Raw genomic sequence first — 23,738 nt, 5'->3', positions numbered from 1 at the left:
GTAGACACTATGCATGAAGGAATGCCTGTCGTAGTTTCAGACACTAAGGACATCTTTGCTGACAAATTCTGGAAAGATACACTACTTACATCTTCGCTATTAACCTACCTTCTTTGTTTTTCATTGAAAAAATGTATTTTTTTTTCTCTTTTCTCTTCTAAAAACAGAGCCATCAGTTATTATAATATTTAGTTCCAGAAAGTCTTGTTTTTTGTCATTGATGAAACATATTAGTGCTAAATTTGCACTGTTGTTAAGAGGTTAGTAGCCCGGTCTGGGCAGGGAGAATGGTGCAAGAAGGCCACAGATTTCAAAAGAGGCTGAAGCAGCATAAAATTGAAACATCTTGATTTAATAATTAGTATTATAGAATTAGTATTATTATAATTTTTTTTTACAAATAACGATGTATATAGTGCAGTATACAGTGCATCTTAAGATGATGACTAGATCTAACCAACAAATTCGATTTTATAGCTGTGACATCACAACATGAGTAAGAGATGCTGTTCTAAATAAATAAAAGCTTGAGTGTGGTGAGTGTTGTTTTAGTTTTAGGACAGGGAATTAAATTGGGTCAATAGAAGTGAAGAAATTATCACTATGACAGAATTTGAGAGCTGATTTTGGATTCTCTTATTCTCTTGAAAACTCACACTGATTTCCATATTGGGGAGTCACATCAAATGTCAAGAAATGCTCCATGATTGCTTGAACTTGTTTTGCATATAAAACGTTCATAGACCAAATGAATACTCTTAGGTTGATTCAAGTAAGTATGGTTTTTGGTTGCAAAGCAGTCTTGTTGTCTCAAACAACACTCATCAAACAGATTAGAGGAGACACTGTGTAAAGTTTTTTTCTGTGACATAACAGTGGAACAACATGTGTCAAAATAGCTTTTATACTTTATGTATGTACTGACATTTTTTTAGTTATCTCCCTGAGATTAGTATTTCCAAAGTGGTGCCACAGCCCAGTACAGTTTTACAGTTTGCTTGAGTCATACTGCATGCTTTCTCAGTTCTCTCCTCCCCAGAGAGAGGGCAAAGATAAAGGGATAAAGAGATGTGGATAAAAGGGGGAGCTTGTAACACTCATGCATGCCAGCTGTTACTGTGATGTTCTGAGGGGCTTACTGTGTTATTCCTGGTTTCACAGACAGCCCACTCTGAACAAAGTTGTTCTGGTTTCAGTTGATGCTATAGAGGGTTCAGGGCCGCCTCTCTGTGGACAGTGCGGGGTACTGCTAAAGAGAGACCACCAATGATGTGATGCCTCACATGACATGATGACTTATATAAACGCTTAAACATGAAATACTACTACTTTGAACAGAGGTGGGCAGAGTACACAGCTTCACTACTTGAGTAAAAATACAGATACTCCTTGTCTAATTGAAATTATGTAAAAGTACAAAAGCATTTGTGTAGAAAATTACTGAAGTATAAAAAAAACCTCAGGAAATACAGGAAAGGAAAGTAGCCTTATTGTCACTATACAATACACTGATGTTATTCTGTTACAGAGATGTTTATAGCTCAAAAACACCTTCAGTTAAAGAGGCCCTACAAGAACCGGTCTGTGGAGGGATCCGGTCCAGTCTCTAGTCTCTGGAGGGGTTTGGTCCAGTCCAGAGGTCTCCAGCTCCGGTCCTGGAGGGACACTGTCCTGCATGTTTTAGATGTTTCCTGCTCCAACACACCTGATTCAAATCATCAGCCTTTCATCGTGCTGGGGGCTCTGGTCTGGTCTAGTCTCTCGTCTGTACAAAACATATTTTATATGGACACAGTAAACAGTCTCAAACTCCGGGGGGGTCTGGAGGTCCCGTCTCTGCTGGTTGTGTTTTGTGTTACCTCGTGTTGCTGTCTCTGATATTCACCTTGGTTAACTGACTGTCCTGTGTGCTCCATGTCTAGTTCCTCCTCTGCCTCCTTTTATGATCGTACTTCTTGTCATAGATTCAGGATGGCGGCAGAAATGGAGGCGAGAATTAGTGAGTTAGAGTCGCGGCTCCGCACTTTAGCTAGCTCAGCTTATGCTAGTGTAGCTAGCTATAAAGCTAAGTCTGTTTCACCTTAGCTTGGCTCGTTTCCGCTGGTAACCATGGTAACTAGCCGTCTGGGCTAAGAGGAGAGGTGGAATAGTTGAACACATGGACCGACTGTATTCACTGTTTTCTTCCTTCAACATCACAACACAGGACTTTAATGGCTGCAGACTTAAGTTTCATCACACTGACTGTACTTCTGACGTTACTTCTCACACCATTCACCGGAGAGAGGGACAAACACGCAACACAACGCGGCTACGTGCTGACTACGTCACACATTACCCACAAGGCCACCTGCTTAAAGGGGGACGCTCAGGCCGGTCACACTGCAGCGGCCATGGGACAAGAGACTGAGGACAGAAGACCCCGAGTCGGATCCCCTAAAGTGGAGCTGTGTGGATATTAAACGGCATGTTGCCGGTTAAAGTCCAATTTGAATCAATGTTTAGAAAAATAATATAGGAATTGTTTTTTCTTCAAAGTATATTGGTAAATACATTAATTTGGCTTCTAGAGTCGTTTTTGAGAGAATTTTACTTCCGCATCCGAAAAAGCTAAAGCGGAAGTGACGTAGGCAGAGGGAGAGCAATGACCCTGGGTAATCGGAAAACAATGGATCCAAATCTCAGGTTTGGCACAGAAGAAACATTAAATGTGTGCGGACTGCAGCCCGATAACTTCGAACCTGTTATGCACCACAGAGAGCACAGAGAGAGCAGGGGGAGAGGAAATTTCAGAGGAGAGTGATGGAGCTGCCAGTGGAGAGCAGAGCAGGGCAGGTGGTGTTAGGTTATGTAATACGGTGCTCACGTCATAATATTGCACAGATTACCATCATATATCCGGCAACGGCAATGATCATCTATTACAGGCAGACGTATTGATACTTACAAATAATCAAAATGAATGACCTTGTTGAAGTGTCTCATACTCGTAATATTCGTCAACACTACGAGGTATAGTGCTGTAGTACCGCTGCCAGAGAGGAACACTCTCATGATCAACGTTTTGTTTGATAGGTGCTTGTGTGGGAAATGCGAGGCCATGAACACAGCCGAGGAGAGCCTGTGCTGCAGGGAGGTAGAGGCCTGCTGGGCCTTAGTAGAGAAAGTCACCCCCAGGCTCCAAGTGCAGGGCTTCACACACCACCCGGGATTTGATGCTTGCTGTCTGAATCCCTCCGTGCTTCAGACAGGGCTTAAAGCACTCTTGTGAGTGTCATTGGACTGCGATAAAAAAAAAAAAAAAAAAAAATCAACATTAAAAAAACAAACCTGTTGATGCAGGATACTGTCCAGTTCCAGCAGTCAGTTGAGTTCACCTATCAGGAGAATGAGAGTAACGAAGCTTTCAATCTCCTGATAGGTCAACAAACTAACATCACCAGCCAATCAGCAGGTGTGGACATTAACGAAGTAAATTTACTTCAGTTGTTTTTCAGTGTCTGTACTTTACTTGAGTATTATTTTAGGGCGATACTTTTACTTCCATTAACCACATTTGTTTCCCAGTTCGGGATGTAAATGAAAAATACACCCCTGGTTTTTAAGGTCTCACTATAATGTGGCCTGCTGCAATTTATACACTAGTTTCAAACCACTGATGATTAGCAACAAACAGTCTGTGCTTCCCTGTTAAGCCTCTGACAACAAGTTATTTTTGATGAGCATTCATGTTGACTGTTAACATTATGTTTATATAGCGATTCATGGGAAAATAATAGATAAGCTACCTGCTTATCTTTTACCTAAATGGCAAAAGAAACTGTTGAATGAAAAACGTCCACAATGTGACGGTGGTTTGCTCCGATACCTCGCAGCCAGAAAGTTATGGGTTTGATATAGATATTGATATAGATATTTAGGTTCACTGAGTAGTTTGTGTGTCCTGTATGGATAATCTGAGTGTTACTTTAATCTCCACATCAATCTTAAAGCCCACTCCAATCAATATTGATAATGTAAAAAAATATATATAAAATAACAATATGAAAATTCTATTCACTTTACACAGAATTTCGATTTATTTTACTTACTATATATGTACAAATAAAAATTAAGTTCAGAAATTTAGTGAGGTAAAAAGATTGAAAGAAAGAGAAACAACAGCAGAGTTTTCTAAAGTATTCACACAAGCTCCAAAACAGGATGTGATTTCTTCCGGCTACTTAGGCTGAGAATTTACGGACCAATCACAAACACACACACATGACTAGCATATGGTTTATTTACATAAATGTACATTTGTGTGTTTAGGGATGTTAAAGAACCATTAGTTATTCATGAGTCTCCTGCTACCTTCCCAGCGAAACTGAGCTATGGGTGGTGCGCTCTTTCCTGTAGCCGAGAACGGAAGCGGAAATTCGGCCATCTCCTCGTACAGTCAAGCTACAGCAGGGTCAGTACACACTTTATTTGGATTTTTACTGTGGACTGTTGTCAACATTTTTTTACATTTTGGTCTGTAGTTTAAACGCGTATATTCAGTACTGCCCTGATACAGGATGTGTCCTTCGTAGAACACGTACAGCGGAACAGTCCTGTTGCCAGCTGCGAACTAGCAGCAGCTAGCCGGCTAATTGCTAGCTGGCTAATCGTTCCTAGCAGCAGCAAGTGATTTCTTCCATCAGTCAAACTGGCAGGTAACCTTAACCGGTGATTTGTGGTCAAAGCTGTGCCGGGGACCTCTGTCTGTCCACTCATTCGTACCCAGCTACCTTCCGTACCAGTCCTGAAACTTTACCGAGGCACCGATGGCAAAGTGCTAGTCAACAGTTTCGATTAGCTAAGGTGAGGATGGTAGAGTTGGCTGCTAATTCACTCATGTAAGCTAATAGCACCTGATGACAACTCACGTCAGTTACCTGTCTATTTTCATTAAATGCTACTGAACTTGATTTTTTTGTGGACTTTGTGACACTGGTGTGTTTCTTATGGACACTTTTGTGTAATGAGTGAGAAGAGCCCGTGAAGTCACTCCGCCAGCCTCAGTTAACAGTTGGTTAGCTTAACTAGCGGTTGACTGACAGGCTGTTAGCATTACTCTGGCTAGCTAACTTGGTAGGTGTGACAGGGAAAAGTGCATTTTGTCCATGAAACGATTGTTAACATTATCTGTGCATAGGCTGGCTGGGTGGGGTAACTCTGTCTCTGGGCTGTGCATGCCGGTGATAGGAGGAAGAAGTGAGCCTGGGTGAATGATCACTCTGCCCAATTGTTTATCTATGTACAGTCACCTAATACAGCTGCATATCAAAGCGTGGGAGGAACCGAGATTCATTCGTCTTCTCTCATAAGCTGCAGCAGATCGTTGAGTTAGCTGTAAGATGAATGAAATAAGTTATCTTGCTGCTCTAAAAGTCGATGTGGCGGTTGTTTATTTGGTTCTCTAAGGAATAAATGAAGTTAAATTAGTTTTTCCCCTTGTGATGAGATTGTGAATGTGAATTAGGAAACCTGCTTTAGCTGTCCCTTGTCAAAGCTAAGGTGGTGTGTGTGAACTTTGGTACAGAGCTCCAGGAGGAGCTGAACTGACTTTTGCAATGCTTGCTCTGTGCTCAGTTATGCAACATGGCCTCATAATTGTCTGATGAGCCAATCTGTGCCTGCTTTCTGTTTCAGCGTAATGCAATTCACTTTACAATTAAACAGGACATCTGTCCTTTGTAACGTCAACTCTGTCTTGTTGCCAAAGTAGATTTAAAAACTATACAGAGTTATAAACTATTAGTGTAGTTTATCAATATTAGATTTTTTTAAATACAGATTTACGAAAACTGTCTTCATACACAGAGTAGGTTATTAAATTCTTTTTAAATTCTCTTTAGGCTACTAAAATGAAAAACTCATAGACTCTGCAACAATTAGTTTTTTTTTTTTTTTTTCTTTAAAGAAGGAATTTATAAATCCCCTCTTCACTGTGCACTGTTATGTTAAACAAATCTCTTGGTTTTGGTTTAAGATGTTACATTAGGCTTTTGGAATAAATATATTGGGATAACTTAATAATTACAGAAAATAATTGGTAGAAAAGTAATAGTCCTACATTTATAGAGGATTTCACATTCTCTTACGCCATAGATTATGACACAGGTGTGTGTATTTGCTTCCTTGTCATTGTTTAGTCAGAATGCATTAGTGAGTAAGAACTGCTGAGGAAATTAAGAGAGCAACACTGTATATTGGTTGCCAGTCAGGGTTGTTTTCTTTGATTGAAGGGAGATGCTCATGCAGTGGGTGAGATGGGTTCATCATCGTCTTAGGCAATGAATAATGCCATATTTAGTTTGTTTCATGGAAGGTGGCAGTTAAAGGAGTAGCTGAGCACTATGTGACGATATTACATTTATTTTGTTGAGTTTTTTCCTATCACTTCCTCGTTTCTGTTTAATGCAGCTTAGGGATTAACCTTTGGTGAAAGGATTCTGGTCAGAAAACGATTTCAGCCTGCTGTGTAAGCAGTAAAACAACAAATTAGTCAGTAGGTGTTGACAGACCCAGTACTGTACCACGTAATCATTCTTTACATGGTATCACACCACCAGCAGCAGACAGGATGAGCCTAAAATGTCTCTTTAAAATTCAATGCAGACAATGCTTTTCAATAATGTAATTTTCAGGTTTTGCTGACAACACGTTAACTTCACAGTTAAACTTCTGTTAATAACTAGATACATAGATAAAATTTTAATTGATTCTGAGAAAAATCAAGGCAGCCAGTAGCAGCAAATTAAACGACATGAAAAAATACAAGGAAGCAGCAAGAAAGCTTTCAGTGAGAAAAGAAAAACGAATAGAAAAAAAAGCAATAAATGAAAAAGGAAACAAAGTGAACAGATGTATTAAAGAAAAACTTATGGTTTATTGTACCGCAATGGTTTATTGCTTCACAAAATTGATGGAAAAAAAGAACCAATGAAAAGACCTGCTAAAAAGAAAAACATATGTGTGTATGCAGGAACGTATTCCAGTCAGATAAGAGTCAAAAGTGCAAAAAATGATTACAGTCAATAAGAGTTTGCATATAACGGTCAAAATTTAAACATATGGTCTATTCCTGATACAGGTTGGCTGCATCAGTATTTGACAGCTGCCTTTGTACAGAGTATTTTAATAGTTCACTTTGCATACATTTGGCCCAATGGTTTACTTCAATGACTGTTATTATTATTACTCTCACAGTAGGTAATGCAAATTTGGGTAATCACTCTGAGGACTACTAGATTTTGCAGCCTGGTAATGTGAATTGAAAATAGCAAGATACAAGAAAATATGTTTGCATAGCGCTGCGGCGTAGTAGTCAGCGCTGTCGCCGGTTCCCAGCCCGGGTCCTTTCTGTGCAGAGTTTGCATGTTCTCCCTGTATCTGCGTGGGCTTCCTCCGGGTGCTCTGGTTTCCTCCCACCATACTGAGACATGCATGTCTAGGCTAACTGGTGACTCTAAATTGTCTGTAGGTCTGAGTGTGCGTGGTTGTTGGTCTCTGTCCAACTCTGTGTGTTGGCCCTGTGATGGACTGGTGGCCTGTCCAGGGTTTACCCCGCCCTCGCCCGGGACGTTGGCTGGGATTAGCTCCAGCACCCCCCTCAACCCAGAAACAGAAAAGCGATAGAAGATGGATGGATGTATTTGCGTTATCAATCAGATGATAAATATTATTGGAATTATGTACAACGATACACATTATGATGTTGGAGTCTTAATACTACTTGCTAATTTTTATGAGAGCTGCATTTTCCCCCCTATTAAAGGCTTTTATTTTCTGAGTGTGTGAAGTTGAAGCAGATAATTGATAAGTCATATTTCTGACTGATGCAGGTCAGCACAAAATCATATGATGTTGCTGCTGAGTGTCTCCTTTGTCCTTACTCTGTAATGGTTCCTTTGGAATTAATGTGTGCATAAATTTTATCATGACTGTTTGCTGTGATGTAATCTCCAAATCACAGCATGATTTGTTATGTTAATCTTGATCTTGCTCTGCAGTTTTCATCTCCTTACGTCTGCGGTTTTAAGACCCAATGTTGCCACGGGAAGAACCAGACAAACGGAGACAAAGCACTTCCTGAATGAGTGTCCTAAAAGACAGGAAAACTAAAAGGAAAGCTAGAGGAGCGACCCTTATTCTGCATCATTCTAGTGTAGCAGGTGTGTATTATGTTGTCATTCTCTCGCTGTCAGTTAGCGCAGACGAACAGTTTAAGACTGCTTTCTGGTATAAACAATTTTACAACCACCTTACTGATTGTTCTCCTTGTGGTCTCACTCTTTTGTTCACCATTAGTTGCCCCATGATTGTTTGTGTTGGATTAACTAAACTTTACAACTTTAAACTTTACTGCTGGCCAGATTGTAACAGAACTCAGCGGTCAGACCGTTGCCATGTCGACCTCATCGCTACGGCGACAAGTAAAGAATATCGTCCACAACTACTCAGAGGCTGAAATCAAGGTTGAGTATCCTTTTGTGCCTCTCTGGCTCCTCTTCGTCTTTATTTGTTTATTTTATTTATTTATTTTTTTACACCCACACACTTCCTATATGTCTACAGCTAAATTATAGCCCGTGTATCTCTGCTACAGAAATTAACAACATTTAGCTGCTGCTAAGATAATACTATTTTTGAAGGAATCTCCTCACTCTTTGTTCTTGTTATACACAGTAAGAGCTAATCAAATAGAATTAGCAATTCATGCTTCTGTTGAGCTTGTCGTGATTGGGTTTGCATAGCTACTGAGAACATTGTGACCCATTAAATTGTCTGTAAGTTTAATGATTTAAAATTATTCTTGCCACACACTTTTTTGATGAAAGATAATTAAAGTTTGTCCCCTGCTGTGTCCAGGTGAGAGAGGCGACATCCAATGACCCATGGGGCCCCAGCAGCTCTCTGATGTCAGAGATTGCTGATCTCACATACAATGTTGTGGCCTTTTCGGAAATCATGAGCATGGTGTGGAAGCGCCTCAATGACCATGGCAAAAACTGGAGACATGTCTACAAGGTGTGTGTATGTTGAAGTGAAAGAAAAAGCTGCTGTAACAACATTTACATGTTGTGATTTTTATTTTCACCCAGGCTATGACTCTTATGGAGTACCTGATCAAGACTGGTTCAGAACGAGTTGCCCAACAGTGCAGAGAGAACATATATGCAGTCCAGACCCTCAAGGATTTCCAGTATATAGACAGGGACGGCAAAGACCAGGTACATACACAGACATACCCACGTCAACAAAGCTGATTGGAAAGTTAAAATAATTATTGGCTGAGGTCCACGATTGCAGGAATGCAGGCACACTTTGTCAAACATGTCCTTGTGGTTCATTCAAGGACATATTACAGTGAGTATATGACCTCTTGTGCAAATCTGCCAGCCATTAAAGTATTTATTGGTGAGTACTAAAGCAGAAGTTGGCAAGCTGTAAAACAAACAATAAGCTTTGCAGTGTAATTAATGCTTTATCGTGTCATATTTAATATTTAACATTAGAATAGAAATTTGCTCATGCCTTTTTTTTCTCCAGGGAGTAAATGTGAGAGAAAAGGCCAAACAGCTGGTAACGCTGCTGAAAGATGAGGAGAGACTAAGAGAGGAGAGGATCCATGCCCTCAAAACCAAAGAGAAGATGGCACAGACCTCCAGTGGTGAGATTGCTACTTTCACAACTGTTTACCTGAATTCAACTAGTGCTCGGAGTTACAATATTGCTAATGTCATTTATACTGATTCCTAATTACTCAAGTCATGAGTAATTAGAATAACTTTTTTGTTTTAATCTATTGTTGTTAGGACATAAATGATGTGTTAATTTTTTCAAGCCTCATAACACCTAACCCTTTTTCTTTCTGGTTCTTGGTTTTATTCATAACACTTTAACAATCTTAACACGTTAGGGGAGTTTTCTCAGTTTTGTCTGTTGTATAATGAAAACACTTTTTTTTAAGTGCTCTGAGGGTTTTGGGCACACTGAAGGGCCTCGCTGCTGCCACTATGAGCCGCTCGCTCTCACTTATGTGTATACCTTGCTGTTTCTGCTCCAGCCTCCTCGGCTCCCTCAGCACCCACTCTGGGAGGCAGCCTTTCATTGGGCTCACATTCAGGAGGGGCAGATCCTGAGCAAGCGTGGCCCCAGAGCTCTGGAGAGGAAGATCTACAGCTCCAGCTGGCTTTGGCGATGAGTAAAGAAGAGGCAGAGCAGGTAGCACAAAGCCGCCCACTGGTGGCACATAGCCATGTTTACTTTCAGCAGCAGTGTGAACAGGGGGATATTACTGATGTTATCCAGACATACACCTAGATTTGCTCTCACCATGTAACCCCCTGACCTCCCCAGACTAGCGCGGACCCTTTGGAGGATGCAGAGTTCCGCTATGCAATCACACTCAGCAAAGAGATCCACCAAAAGGTCAGGGGCAGAGAGTATGCCCAGCTGACTGGTCTGCCAGTCATCACATATCCGTGTCTCTGTCGTTTGGAATTGCTCAAACACGTGTCAAGTATTGATCAATCAAAAAAAGATTCATTTCTGATCTTATTTGTCGTGTGTAATTTCCCTAAAAATTTAAATGTCAGATTTAATCTACACTGTAACAAGACATTAGTTTGTTGTAAATCCACATGTTCCTACCTATATTGGTTGCACTTATAAAAAGGGCAATATTAGTGCTTTTCAATTCCTTGTCAAGATAAATTCTAACTCCACAAAAGTGAGCATTTAAAGAATTGATTAACGCAAACCTTTTAATTGTGCAATTTACATGTCATTTGCAATAATTCGTCATGATGAACTAAATTAAAAATTGAGTCTCTTAACATTGATGATTCTTCTCCACCCTCTTTCCCTCTGAGAGCATGCACTCTTCCGTAGTCTCGATATCAAGTAGTTTCTCTGCCTTACCTGTTCCAACTGTCTCCTGTTCTAACTTTCTTGTGCTGTGTTTACTGAGTGTCTGAGGTATACAAATGATTAAAGTCCAGCATCCACTGAACCACTTGACTGGTTTTAGCATATAAATCATTGAAGGTGAAATAAAGGACAATGTCATCAATTACTGTGTTTACATGGTCTTTAGTATCCCGGTTTTGTGTTTGTCCATGTAAACACCATATCCCAAATTCAGAAACTGGGTTATGCTCTTTTCCCGGCTTCAAGAAACCAGCTTTGTCACCTGGAGTACTCCGATAGAAGCCGGGATACCAGAGCATGTATACACCGGACCTCAGTTTCTCACAGCTGAGCACCGTCTGTGCAGGTGCCAGATATACAACCAACATGGCGGCAAGGGCATTTAACAAGACTAAGCCTGCTAGAAGCCACAGAGGTCTCATTTTTATTTTATTTTACAATTGCCGCACAATCTGTTGCGCGGCAACTGTAAACAAAAAACGTATAAGACGTAACACACACATGCGCAGATAGGATGTAGTGATCAGAAAACAGGTTATTGGTATTCATCATGTATACAGGGAAATGAATAACTAGTTTTCTTTGTGTTTCACGTAAACATCATATCCTGGCTATGCTCAAAACCAGGATGCTAAAGACCATGTAAACACCATAATTGTTATTTAGAGACATGAGACGTAAGACCTGAGGTACACAAAATTGGTTTGGATTTCCAGAATCAATATGAAAGATCTCTGTTGCTTATGTGTTAATACCAGTTAATACCTCAGGTAGGGTAGATGCTACAGAGGGTCTTCTATGTGCAGGTGAATGATTGGGCTTTGTTCATGCCAGGCAGTTCCGGTGTTGTTTTTCACACCAGTTCTTATTTGTTTCATTTTCTGCAAATACACATGTATCATGAACAATGCATCTTGTTCAACAAAAATGTGTTGATTGGTTAAACTATCCATTGAGTATGTCACAAGCACAGATGAAGTTTTAACTTGCACTAATTCAGAATGAAATTATGGAATAAACTGATTCTGAATCAGTATGTATGGTGTGCTTTAGAGGTCACATGTGTCAGGTTACTGACATCGGTGTGTTATTGGTAGGAGGAGCGACTCCGCAGGGGTGATGACCTGAGACTACAGATGGCCATTGAGGAGAGCAAGAGGGAGAAACCAAAGCCTGAGGAGGTATGTGTAAAATCTTTCTCTCAACCTCCTGACCTCCTGTACCTATCTCTTTCAATTCTCCCACCTTGTGTTAATTGTGCACTTGAGCAGTGTGCAAGAATTGAGCCTGCTGAATTTAGTAGTTCACAATGTAAACATAAATAATTTTAGATGGGAGTGGAGATACATCTAACAATACCATGTTAAGTGAAATAAATGTCTCTTTACAATTGCGTTAAAGCCTATCAGTTCTCCCTCCTCCCTATAACAACACCACTATTGATTTGTGGCATGATGCATTATTATGCTGGATGTAGTCTTTGGAAGATGGCGAGTTTTTTTGCCATTAAGGGACTCACATGATCAGTGACAGTACTCAGACTCTGATGCTCAAATGACGACTTGATTGGTATTAAGTCGAGTCCATTTCTCACGTTTCCTTCTGCTTTTTATTTTTCTAATGTTTAGAGTGCTTTGATGGAGCTGAGTGCTGTGGACCCGTGGGGGGCCCCTGCTGCAGCCACTGTGGGCTCTGCTGGCCCCTCACCTCCACCCATGGTTGCTGCTCCTGCTGCTTCAGGCCCATGGGGTGCAGCACCCCCAGATCCATGGGGAGTGGCATCACCCACATCTCCTTCAAGCTCTGACCCATGGGGTGGGGGAGCTCAATCTACTGTAGCCCCTCCCCCAGACCCCTGGGGAGAGACATCCAACAGAATTAACAACGTTGACCCTTGGGGAAGCTCAGGTATGTAGCTGTAATTCTGGTCAAATATTGCTGATGTTGTCAATAAGCTTTGGAGGAATGTTGATGTGGCTGAGTATTAAAGGAGAACTGTGTCCTGCTCTGTGCATGAAAGGGGATGCAAAGACCTCTTGACTTTTACTCCTCTTCACTCTCCCTTTCCTGTCTACATAACGGCCCTGTTACACTTTGTCATGTCGCCATGCTGTCTGTCATAACTTCTCATTCACTCACATGCTTTCAGTTTGATATGAGGAAAGCAAGCATGCTGAATCCATTCTCCCTCTGTGTCTAAACCAGGGATTTTCTATCCTTTTGTTTCTACTCAGGACTGACTGTGGCTGTGTCTCAACCAGAACTCTCTCTTCTCTTGCCCTTTTTTGCCTTTTTAATGTATGGGGTAGCTTTTTATCTCTCCTTTACCTCAATTTAGCTTCAGATATTAAAAAGGTTAAAGTAACTGGGCAGGCAGACAGACAGAAAATGCTCATTCTTCTGCCTTTATTTATCCAGTTAGTGATAATGAAGAGGTTAAGGAGAGAAACATCACTGTTGGAACCCAGCCCAGCTTCCTGCTCCCTCCTTGTTGTGTAATGTATCTGTCAGGTGTTGTGTTAACCCTCCCCTCCCCTGCGTCTCCTCCCATCCCCTGTAGCTGTGACACCCCCAAGTGCCGACCCCTGGGGCCCCCCAGTGCCTCCCAGCACTTCCTCCTCGGGGGGGCCAGTAGACCCCTGGGCAAGGGACGGGCCTGTCCCTGCCTCTGACCCTATCACCTCCGACATCTGGAGTGGCACCGCCAAACACACTAATGGCACAGGTACATTTACACTTAAAGCTACATGGACTGACAAAAAAAAAGGTACTTGTACATTTTAATAGTTAAGATACAGATGTCGAACACATGCACTCAGAACAATTGTCTTGTCCTGCATTCCATCCTCCTCTAGTATGTGTTGTAATGCTGTTTTTGCGATTTAAATTTTTCCATCAGTGCCTGACTTTCTCCTGTTTTCCTCAGGAGATCCAGAGCAGCGAGGTTCCTCAGCAGCAGCGTGTGACAGCTCAGGCTCACCAGTCCCTTTTGATATGTCAACTCTCGGTACTTCACTTCCTGTTCGTAAGACTCCAGAGTCCTTCCTCGGTCCCAATGCCGCACTGGTGGATCTTGATTCCCTGGTGTCATCTAAACCCAAACCCAAACAGCCACCACCACCCTCGATCGCTTCCACATCAGCGCACAACCCCTTCCTTCAGAACACAGGTTTGTTGCAGCTTCTGTCTTGTGAGTAAACAGAGAAATAGCTTTTAGAAGGAGAGCTTAGATCAGCCTTTGCCTGTTCCAGCAGAGTATTATGAATCACTAAGTAGACCCATTTGGGTCCACAAATATTTGCAGTTTAAGATGCAATTATGATCTTTTTTCATATTCATTTTTAAATTATATGAAATGCAGCTGGCATCAAATGACTATTTGATTGAAATGCTTTTTAAAGAGATCAAATTAAATGTATTAAATTGCAATGCATTACCAGTAACTCCCACAAATGGAAAACTGGACTGTAAAAAATTTGGTTCCTTTGAACATTATAAAATCAAAAGAAGAACAATTGCGTGACCTCAAGACAAATCATGTTCATGTTTTTGAAGCTACACTAAACTGAAGCCTTTCTGGGATAATTCAAATGCAACAATTAAAATAAATTATGAGGCATGCCGTTCCAAACAACAACGCTGTGATGTACCAAATAAACACTGCAGCTGAACAAAAAAATAAAAAACAGATGCATTGCTTGAAGTAGGAGTAGTTTTTTTGTTTATTTGCTTTTTGGGGAGCGGGTTACTGGAAAAGTGATAAATCTAAAGATTTACAGGAACTGAATGACCATCTGTTTAAGTAACTCTCTGTCTCATTTTTTACCACTTATCCATTTGGGTCGTTTAAGTGAATTGTTTTAACAAAAAATTGTAAATGTTAAATATGCATTAAAGAGATGCCAAACATGTAATATAATAATCTGTAGAAAAATGTTTCCGTCTCTGAGCACCTTTAGTACATGTGTATACTTGGGATAATATCTGTCTTATATGTTTTAGTTCTTTTTTTTTTTGGTTAGGGTTAGAGAGCTAAATTACTTTGAAGTCTCAAACCTGCATCTTGCTTTCTCTCTCGTTGAACAATGCATCAAAGTATATTAAATTCTCACAATATGAGTGAGCACAGCGTCACATTCATCCATACTGGATCATGGTTTTCACTGAGGTGTGATCATATCATCTTTTAGGATTGTAGGTCAGTGCGATGCTTTTTGTATCTAACTGTGACTTCTGGCTCTCAGGCTCTTCTCCTGCTCCTGGCATGGCAGTCACTCCAGGCAGCACCATCTCCAGTAGGGGGGTTTCCCCAACGCCTGCCTCATCCAACCCGTTTGGCGTGGCCCCACCCATGACCTCCATTTCACCTCAGCCCTCATCGCTTGGCCTGAGTGGCCTCCGCACCAGTCCTGTGCCTCCCAATCCCATGCTGGGCATGGTGCAACCAGGAATGGGTGTAGGGCCAATGAGTGTGGGCATGGGGGCTCCAGGAATGGGCCTGGGCATGATGCAGGCCAGCCCCATGGGCATGCCCTACAGCAGCCTCTCTCCGATGGCGCCGCCTGGCTCAGGTCTGTTGGGGCCTGGAGGTGCAGCACCTCCTCAGCTGATTTTGGGTGGGCCCACTGGAACCGGAGGAGTGATGGGGGCAGGAGGATCAGTGGGAGGGGGAGGAACGACGGGAGCAAGCACCAACCCTTTTCTTCTTTGAGGAAGGGTCACCCCTCATTCGCTCAGTTGTTTGAACCTCCTCTGTCGTACCTGCTGTCTCCTTCATTCACCCCTCCCCCAAAAACAATTTGTGTCCAAAAAGAAAAATGTCTTCATCTCTATATTTAAGGAAAAAGTCAAAAATTCTGTTTATCTTTTCCTTAAAAAGCATTATTTCATTTCAGAATAATTTTCAACATTTAGTTTAGTTTAATTTCATTATGGGTTATTTTTGGGTGGGAAATAGAGATCTATTTATTTTCTTTTAATTCTGTTCTGTATTGTTTTTTTTTTTGTTTTTGTTTTTGTTGAGTCTTTTTCTTCCAGTGCTGTTTGAGATGAAGGTAAGTCTGAGAACAGAAAGCATTTTCAGCAGTGTCACTCTATTCTAATATTACTGCACTGAGAGAGACTGAGGGAGAGGGGACATAGCCACTAACAAAACTGAACAGAGAAACTGTTGCACCTGCCTTTTCCACTGCCTCCCTCTAGACTGAAAACACTGAATTACTGAAGTGAAAGAAGCGCGTAAAGGATCATTTTTAATGAACTCCAGATGAATATCAACTGAAAAGCCTGCATTAATATTTCAGACACAGTGTGGTCGCATTGTTTCAACTATTTCACTTTTAATTTAATTTAATGTTTAATGTAATTTATTTTTTCCCACTTCTTGGAAATGAATAAACAAGGAAAATCAAACCTGCTGATGCCATTTTAAATCAAATGCTTTTCTTTTTTTTTCCCCAATTATTGTAGAAAACTAAAGAAATCTGACATCCATGGTCTGATGGGCTGTTTGAATGTGTGTGCGTGTGCACACAGAATGAATGAGAACATGAATGCTCATCTGTGAGTGTACAGGTATACAATAGTGCAGATACCTGTTTCTGTGTATATGTCACTGTCTTGTCTCCATTTTTTTTGTCTGATTTAATTTCAGTGACTCAGAAAGGAAAAATGACAGCAATTATTTTTGTTCTTAAAAAATTGTCACTTGTATCAATCCTATGTAATGTTGGGATTCCTAATGAGGTATTATAAGGGTCACTCATTTCTTTACGAATCGTCACGACCTGTGTTACGTTAATTAGAAAAAGATAATGTTTCTTTTTTTTTTTTCTTTCCAAATCACACATTTCATAAGGGACACCTGGTGCACAGGCATCCTCGATCACCACTGCCCTTGTGTTTCATCCCTGTTTCCTTCATGGAGGAAGAGCTACTGATGCTTCTTAAAAAAAAAATAAAATAAAAACAAAAGACAATTATTTCACTGAATGAATGAAGGAAAACAAAAACGGGGACTTAATATGCTCCATGCTGTTCTTTTAATTTAGTTTGATGAATTTATTTTATATCAACAAGAAAAATATCTTTTATTAGGTAAGGTTGAATTCTGTGTGGTGGTGACTGTGAACATTCACATTTGAAAAGTAAAATGGAAAAAAAATCAAAAGAAATTTATGAAATAAAACAAAAACACAGGATATGTGTTGGGCTTGTTTCATGTTTGCGTCTGTAGTTAATTGTATAAACGATTTTTCTCTTTTTTTTGTTTGTTTGTTTGGCTTTTACTGCTGCAGACTACATAATGTGACAAGAATAGATTTACATTTTATTTGAACATGTTTATGAAACTACAGTGAGTTACAAAATAACACCCTGCATATTACCTGCAGAAAAACGAATGCTATTACAGCATATGGATTTGAATATAAGTGGAAAAAAACTACAACTATTTCAACCTTTAAATACAGCATTCAGTCTAATGTGATGACCGCATCCAGAACTTGCTCCCAAAAGGAGCTTCAAGATGTCCAACATCGAACCAGCGCCTGCATTTTAGTGTACATGGCTGGGAAGAGTCTCGATTCTCTGAAAAGTTCTGTTTGAATCATTTCTCCCTGAAAATGGTGAAGGTCAAACAAGCAGAGAATCCCAGTCGAAGTCGTCCTGAATCTCCTCACTGTTGCTGTGCAGATTCTTTAATGGAGGACGCTGACGTGGCGCCATAGACTGAGGCTGCATCCCAGCTGAGACACAGAGAAACATGGCCTTAGTCAGAGAACAAGAGGAAGTGAAATATGAAAAAAATAAAAATTCTATTTCAGTAACTTCTCCTTCACAAACAGGTCTACTGTTTTCAGCGCCAACTAATTAACTGAAAAGTGACTCTTTTTTAGAGCTGCAGTGAAAGTCAGAACAAAAACAAAGCCTGTATTAAAATTTATGTCATTTGTGTAGTTCGGACTTTTGAAGCCTCATGGTAGCATCAGCAAAGCTTTTGTCAACATCTCTACGCCCACCACTTATTAAAGTCCACTGATTAAAGCGATCTCTGTCATTTAGAGAACAACAACAACACTAACTGTTTCAGTTTGGAAAGACAGACTGGATTAAACTATATTTACAAAGTTTCCATAAGAGGTTAAAGAGAAAATGTTTTTGAAAATCCTGAAAATAATATCCCATCTCACCTGTTGTGTTCGCGGGCTGCGTCAGCTGTGGTCTTTGTAGGCCCTGCATGTGCAGAGCCCTCCGAGGTGGTTGTGTTCCATTGGTGGGGGGAACTGCGGGAGAGTAGGGCAGGGGTGAGGGGTGAGTGAGGCTGGCGAGGGTTGGGGGTGGATTGGAGGTGAATTGTGGAGATTGTAAGGAGTAAAGTGCACCGAGGGATAGAGGGGAGTTACTCCCAGAGGAGATCATGCCTTTCTGAGTGAAGAAGCGGTTCAAGGAGTCACAGAGGGAGGTGAAGAGAGCCGGGTCCAGGGCCCAGTCACAGAGCTCCGCCTGCCGCATGCTCTCCAGCAGGTCTGAACGCAAACACAGCAGAGCCAAAGTGTTTTGTAAATAATGAAAAATACTGAATATTCCTTCACTCAAAAGGGGTCAATAACATTTCTGCAGATGGGATATTATAGTTAAGTCATTAATATTCCTTAGTTGATGTGGATGTAGTTGTCCTTTAAACAAGACCGTCAAAAACTGCACAGACCTGGATGACCAGAAAGGTCTATGTTTGCCCAGTTTAGATTGCTGGCAATGCGGAAGCTCTCCTTCAGAGAATCTGGGTTACTCAGCCAGTCGGGTGGCACCACTAGGGGATAGGAGGGCCACTTTAGAAAGCAGTAGAATGAATATCTGATGTTACATGGCTGAGTCTAACGTAATTCAAGCCTTTCTGAGTGGAGAAGATCATGTAAGACTTACTGTATTGTGATGGATGGTGTGAAGCTGGTCCAGCGGCTGCAGCTGCTGCAGCTGCTGCAGGTGGTGCATTTGGTGCTGGGTGAGGAGACATCGGCAGCAGAGTTGGAGTGTGGAGTGGGGTAGTGTCACTGTTGGGGAGACTCGGGGGAGCAGCATCTGCTGTAGAGAAAAAGGAAAGTCATTCATGTGGGCTGTTTGAGTCTATATTGTCTAATTTATACAGCTAACGCACACACACACACACACAAACGCACAACGCACACATTGCACTCACATTGAGAGCCTCCCCTCTCGCGCATGGTCCTGAAGAGAGACTTGAAAGATGCATACAAGTCAGGTAAATTCAGCTCATCAAAGGTGAAACGCAGCGGAGGATCAGCAGCAGAGTTTAATGACACAACAGGAGGGGCAACAGCAGATGCAGAGGAGTGAACGGGGCCTGAAACTGTGCAAACAGGAATGGGTTGCGTGTTGGAGGAGCAGGAGAAAGTGGAAACAGATGCCGGCCCTGAATTAGTGGGAAAAGAGGGAACGACACCAGAGAAAGAGGGAGCAGCTGGAGTAGCTGTCGACATACTGACAGTGGACAGGGGTGAAGCAGAAGCAGTGGGGATGGAAAGACTGGGGCCAGGTGGAGGAGGAGGGGAAAAAGAACTAATGGAGGACATGGGGGCAGCAGGTGGAAGCCCTACTGAGGGAGAGACAGACGGATGAGAGACAGGGAGTCTGGAAACAGGGCTTGGCATGTAGGGTGATGGTTGCTGTAAAGATAAAAGACAAGATAATACATTGGTATGCTGTTTTGGAGGGGTTTTTCTTGGTGGTGGAAAATAACAAAGTAAGTAGCTCCACCTTGCATGGAGGAGGAGAGAGGGAGGCCGACTGGGGGGACTGCTGCTGAATGGCTCTCAGTGGCTCTGTGTGGGAGGCTGGTTGTGATTGATGAGGGGATGGTCCTCTGTCTGTTTGTGGCCTTGGACCTTCAGGACCCTGCAACTAGCAAAGTCGTGAGAGAAATATTAAAATCTCAGTAGAGAGAGAAGAGCAATTCAAGCAAGTTTAACTGCCACATCTGATACGTGCTTCCACACCAGCAATAATCCACTGCCACACGGTTAGTCAGAGTAACAGTGATGTCATCTCTGAAAATGTATAAACTCATTGATTCAAAAGGAGAAACGTTTTGTTTTTGTTATTTGGCAATTGTAAACAGGCCATCATAATTAAACAGATTCATTTCCAGGATTTAGACGTTAAATTTAAGGAATCTAGAACACCATACTTGAATGAAGTAAGTTGTAGTTTAACATTTAGCACTGTTTTCCATTTAGATCATGCACATGTGATAATTAATAACCGAGTGACTGATATTAAGCCATATACCTCCTGCTGCTCCTCTTCCTCCTTTGGATAGGGACGTTTAGGCGCCCTCACTTGATTCGTCTCTGCAGGCCCATCCATCGTCCAATAGGAACCCTACATAGACAGCACATGTTGCCTTTCTCTCTTTCTCCCCATGATGCAAATTCTAACAAAAGTACACAACATTAAAATAAAAAATGTGACATTCACCTTGCCAGGGTCATTTCGTGGCCGAGGAACCTTCCTGAAGCACTTATTTAGAGACAGATTGTGTCGAATTGAGTTCTGTGATGCAAATAATATTAAAATATTAAAATGAATCAACAAATGCGCCTCAACATGCTTTTACTATAGTAAAAATGAACTGAAAGTATTCTGGCACACTGAAAGCACACTGTTATACATAGATATTACATCAATCATTACCTTCCATCCCCGGCCTGCTCGACTGTAGTAAGGGAACGTGTCACTGATCCAGGTGTAGATGTCATTCAAACTCAACTTCCTCTCAGGTGCAGCTGCTATTGCCATGGCAATTAGAGTGGCGTAGCTATGAGGGGGTTTCCCTTTAGCATTAGAAGGGGAGGGATCCTGTGTGGACAGTGGGAAGTCTCCTCTCTCCCTCCCTCTGTCTCTCTTGTCCCTCTCCCCTACTCCTCCTCTCTCTTTCCCAGAGCGCAGGCTGCTGATTCCCAGCTGAGGCAGCCAGTCAATGCTGGTGAGACTGGAGTCCAAGTCAGAGGACATTTTCTCTTTCTTTTTTCTCTGTCCAGGGTCTGAGGGATCAGAGAAGGTTCTGGATCGGCATGCCTCTTTTGTTTCTTTAAAGTGGAAGCTGCTAAAAACAGGGAAAATGCCACAGTGGATTCCTCACTGTTAGTAATCCAACACTGTCAACGGTTCTGTTAGTGTGCTTACAGCCTGTGTTACATACAAACCAACAAGGAAGACACAAGAAACATTGTTTTTCTCTGGAATCTATCAATTTACAAGACACAAGGACATGGACATGGACATGGATGTGGATGTGATTGCATACAAATGTATTTCTTCTTATAATCCCTTTTTCTGACTGAGGAAGAAGAATGGTTTTCTTACCTCTCTGTAGTCACTCGAGGCACAAGGCCTTACAGAGTGTTAATATTTGTTGTTGTCATCAGCTCTGAACAACAGCACAGCCCGTGTCTGTCCTGTTCTTCAGATATCTCTCTTCAGCACCAGAATCCCGACAAAGCCGGCAATCATACCTTTAGAATGTGAAAGCTTGTTCAACTTTGAAGAAATATACATAGAAACTTATCGAACAGCTTCCTTTTTCTCTCTCACCCCTCCCTTTCTGACTTTACCAGAATGATGTAACTCACTCCTCCCTCGGCTCTGACATCACTCTTTGCACCCGCCCCCGGGAGCAGGTCCCACCTCTTTGGCCTTTCACCAGCCTTTTCTTAAGCTGTGGCTCTATTGCTCAATCGATAAGGAATGAGTGTTTGATAGACACAAATGCACAGCACAGCAATAATTCAAAGTAGCAGCATCGCTTTATTGAAGAAATTCATCAGCATGTCAGACAGTGAAATCCTGCAGTGTTTATGTAATATGACAGGTGATAATCTCCCTACAGAGCGCTGAAGAAGGCAAGGAGGCCAGTGTCTGGGGAGGGGTGGGCCAAGAGCTTCTGGATCTGCAAATAAAGATGATAAATAATATGAATTAATCACTTTCATTATTTAAATTTGGACTCTGCTCAGTAAATCAAATTTAGAATGGATGCAAAGGCAAGATGGCAACTACATTTGGAGTTAATCATTGCAGAATGAAGTCTCAGGATACTAGTGTGTAGTCAGCTGTAATGAACAGTGTCTATGATAAAGATCTGAAGGCTGTGTATTTTGGCAGGAGTCTGACGTTGTACCAAGAATGTTCACCTTTGGTGCATACTGTTAGGAATACACTTATGACACATCTAAACACAAAAGAGCCATTCATGAGTGCAGCGGAGAGCAGTTTTAGTGACCTCCTTAAAGTTGGGGTGTTTGGCGTCTTGGACCAACTGCAGCAGAACAGCCTCAGTGGTGGTGAGGTAAGCACCGCTTTGCTTCAGTCGGGACAGAGCAAACAAACGGTCCGTCTGGCTGTGGAGAGGGACACAAAAGTAAAAAGAAGTAAAAAGGATTTTTACGAAGGAGTCAGGTGGTAACAAAAAAATTACAAAGATACCTCCTGGATGAGACGGCATCAGCCACAATATGAACCTCCATTCCCTTTTCAAGCAGGTCAAAAGTTGTGCACTAAAAAACAGGAGCAGTGGCCTTTTTTCACATCATTTGTTAACTTTGAGAAATCTGTCTAAATGCATACACACAAACAAACAAATGACTAAACTGAAAATACAAGGCAAAGATCTTACTGCAATACAAGCATGTGCCTCTATCCCGCATAGTATAGCCTGTTTGGGGTTTCCGAGGGCCTGCAGCTCCTTCTCTACCGCCTCTATCATCATGGTGAATGATGTTTTAGCATGAGCTGTCAGGTCTGTTGCCCCCAGCTCTGGCACTGTGGAACCTAAACCTTTGGGGTACTGCTCCGTCAAGATGGAGGGGATACCCAGAACACGACTGGCCTGTGAGTCAGAGGAGAGAAAAGGCTGATTCGGTCGCATCTGTTCAAATGGTAAATACGAACAGGAGCGGAACTGTAAGTGGAACCAACCTGGAGCAATCTGGATGCATTGCTGACAATGTTGGTGAACTGGAAGATGTTGGGTCTGAACTTCTCTTGCATGTCACACAGGAAGAGCACTGTGTCCTTCGTGGAGAGCCGTCCAATTTTTGCCACTGAAAGAGCACCGGAACAAAAAGAAGTGATCAGAAGATACACGGTATTGTTTCAAAGACAAATAAGACAAAGTCCTACTTGTTAATTTTATGGAACATTAATGGACACATGCTTCAGAATTGGAGCTTAACTTCTTAGAATTGGTGTACTTTGCTCTTCCTTCTAAGAAATGGTTCCTTCATGTTGTTGTTGCAGAGTTGTTAAAAAAGTTTTACAGCTAAACACAAAAGGGACACTTAAAATTGCGACAGTGTGACGAGCTTGTATGTATGTATGTAATGTAAAAGTTGACTTACTGTTGTTGCTTGATATGTCCAAATGAAATGAAGACGGGAGCTGTTAGGTTAAAGTATTATTCCCCATGCGACGTCCCTGTGTGATTAGAAACAAAACAAAGTGTCAGTATTTAACAGAAAAGACATTTAATACTGTATAAAAACGGCACTTTACACGGTTAAAGAAATATCAATAACTGTATACTATCCACAGCTGAATCCGTCCTGAAACAACTACGTTTTTAACAAATATATTCCAAAGTCAAAATAAGAACTCACCTAGCATGTAGATACCAGGAAGTTCAAGCTGCGCCCTATCAGAAGAGTACTGACCAATGAGAGTACGCGTTTTCGAGATTGACGTTTTTAAGAACCAATAGG

The 23,738-nt window shown here is 41.6% G+C and overlaps 3 protein-coding genes across 6 annotated transcripts; 1 reads left to right on the top strand and 2 right to left on the bottom strand.

Annotated features, from left to right (window-relative positions):
• Nucleotides 1-4,331: 4,331 nt before the first annotated feature.
• On the top strand, nucleotides 4,332-16,977 carry epn1a (epsin 1a). 2 transcript variants are annotated; one of them, XM_029503976.1, is made up of 13 exons: nucleotides 4,332-4,453; nucleotides 8,040-8,201; nucleotides 8,403-8,504; nucleotides 8,899-9,057; nucleotides 9,132-9,260; nucleotides 9,580-9,700; nucleotides 10,097-10,254; nucleotides 10,390-10,461; nucleotides 12,060-12,143; nucleotides 12,591-12,870; nucleotides 13,523-13,687; nucleotides 13,889-14,131; nucleotides 15,207-16,977. In XM_029503976.1, exons 3-13 carry the CDS (start codon nucleotides 8,436-8,438, stop codon nucleotides 15,671-15,673), a joined length of 1,947 nt encoding a protein of 648 aa, XP_029359836.1. In that variant the 5' UTR covers nucleotides 4,332-4,453; nucleotides 8,040-8,201; nucleotides 8,403-8,435; the 3' UTR covers nucleotides 15,674-16,977. The 2 variants fall into 2 exon arrangements, with proteins under 2 accessions (XP_029359836.1, XP_029359837.1); XM_029503977.1 differs by lacking the exon at nucleotides 10,390-10,461.
• Nucleotides 16,978-16,984: 7 nt separating this feature from the next.
• Nucleotides 16,985-21,601, bottom strand: foxj2 (forkhead box J2). Of its 3 annotated transcripts, XM_029503994.1 has the most exons (11): nucleotides 21,346-21,601; nucleotides 20,674-21,085; nucleotides 20,458-20,532; nucleotides 20,269-20,361; nucleotides 19,738-19,881; nucleotides 19,160-19,646; nucleotides 18,886-19,044; nucleotides 18,671-18,772; nucleotides 18,384-18,488; nucleotides 18,153-18,245; nucleotides 16,985-17,708 (listed from the first exon to the last, which is right to left on the bottom strand). In XM_029503994.1, exons 2-11 carry the CDS (start codon nucleotides 20,992-20,994, stop codon nucleotides 17,596-17,598), a joined length of 1,692 nt encoding a protein of 563 aa, XP_029359854.1. In that variant the 5' UTR covers nucleotides 20,995-21,085; nucleotides 21,346-21,601; the 3' UTR covers nucleotides 16,985-17,595. The 3 variants fall into 3 exon arrangements, with proteins under 3 accessions (XP_029359854.1, XP_029359853.1, XP_029359852.1); XM_029503993.1 differs by having other exon boundaries at nucleotides 18,153-18,488; nucleotides 18,886-19,041; XM_029503992.1 differs by having other exon boundaries at nucleotides 18,153-18,488; nucleotides 21,346-21,600.
• A 151-nt stretch (nucleotides 21,602-21,752) lies between these two features.
• isoc2 (isochorismatase domain containing 2) lies at nucleotides 21,753-23,715 on the bottom strand. Its single transcript, XM_029504134.1, has 7 exons — nucleotides 23,637-23,715; nucleotides 23,379-23,454; nucleotides 22,957-23,081; nucleotides 22,655-22,867; nucleotides 22,465-22,535; nucleotides 22,262-22,379; nucleotides 21,753-21,928 (listed from the first exon to the last, which is right to left on the bottom strand). Coding segments are annotated over exons 2-7 (594 nt in total). The 5' UTR covers nucleotides 23,380-23,454; nucleotides 23,637-23,715; the 3' UTR covers nucleotides 21,753-21,862.
• Nucleotides 23,716-23,738: the final 23 nt, after the last annotated feature.

The sequence above is a fragment of the Echeneis naucrates genome, chromosome 6, assembly GCF_900963305.1.
Source record: "Echeneis naucrates chromosome 6, fEcheNa1.1, whole genome shotgun sequence".
NCBI classification, from domain to species: domain Eukaryota; kingdom Metazoa; phylum Chordata; class Actinopteri; order Carangiformes; family Echeneidae; genus Echeneis; species Echeneis naucrates.
The sequence above is the reverse complement of the archived record's forward strand: the minus strand, read 5'-3'. Positions and strand labels throughout refer to the sequence as shown.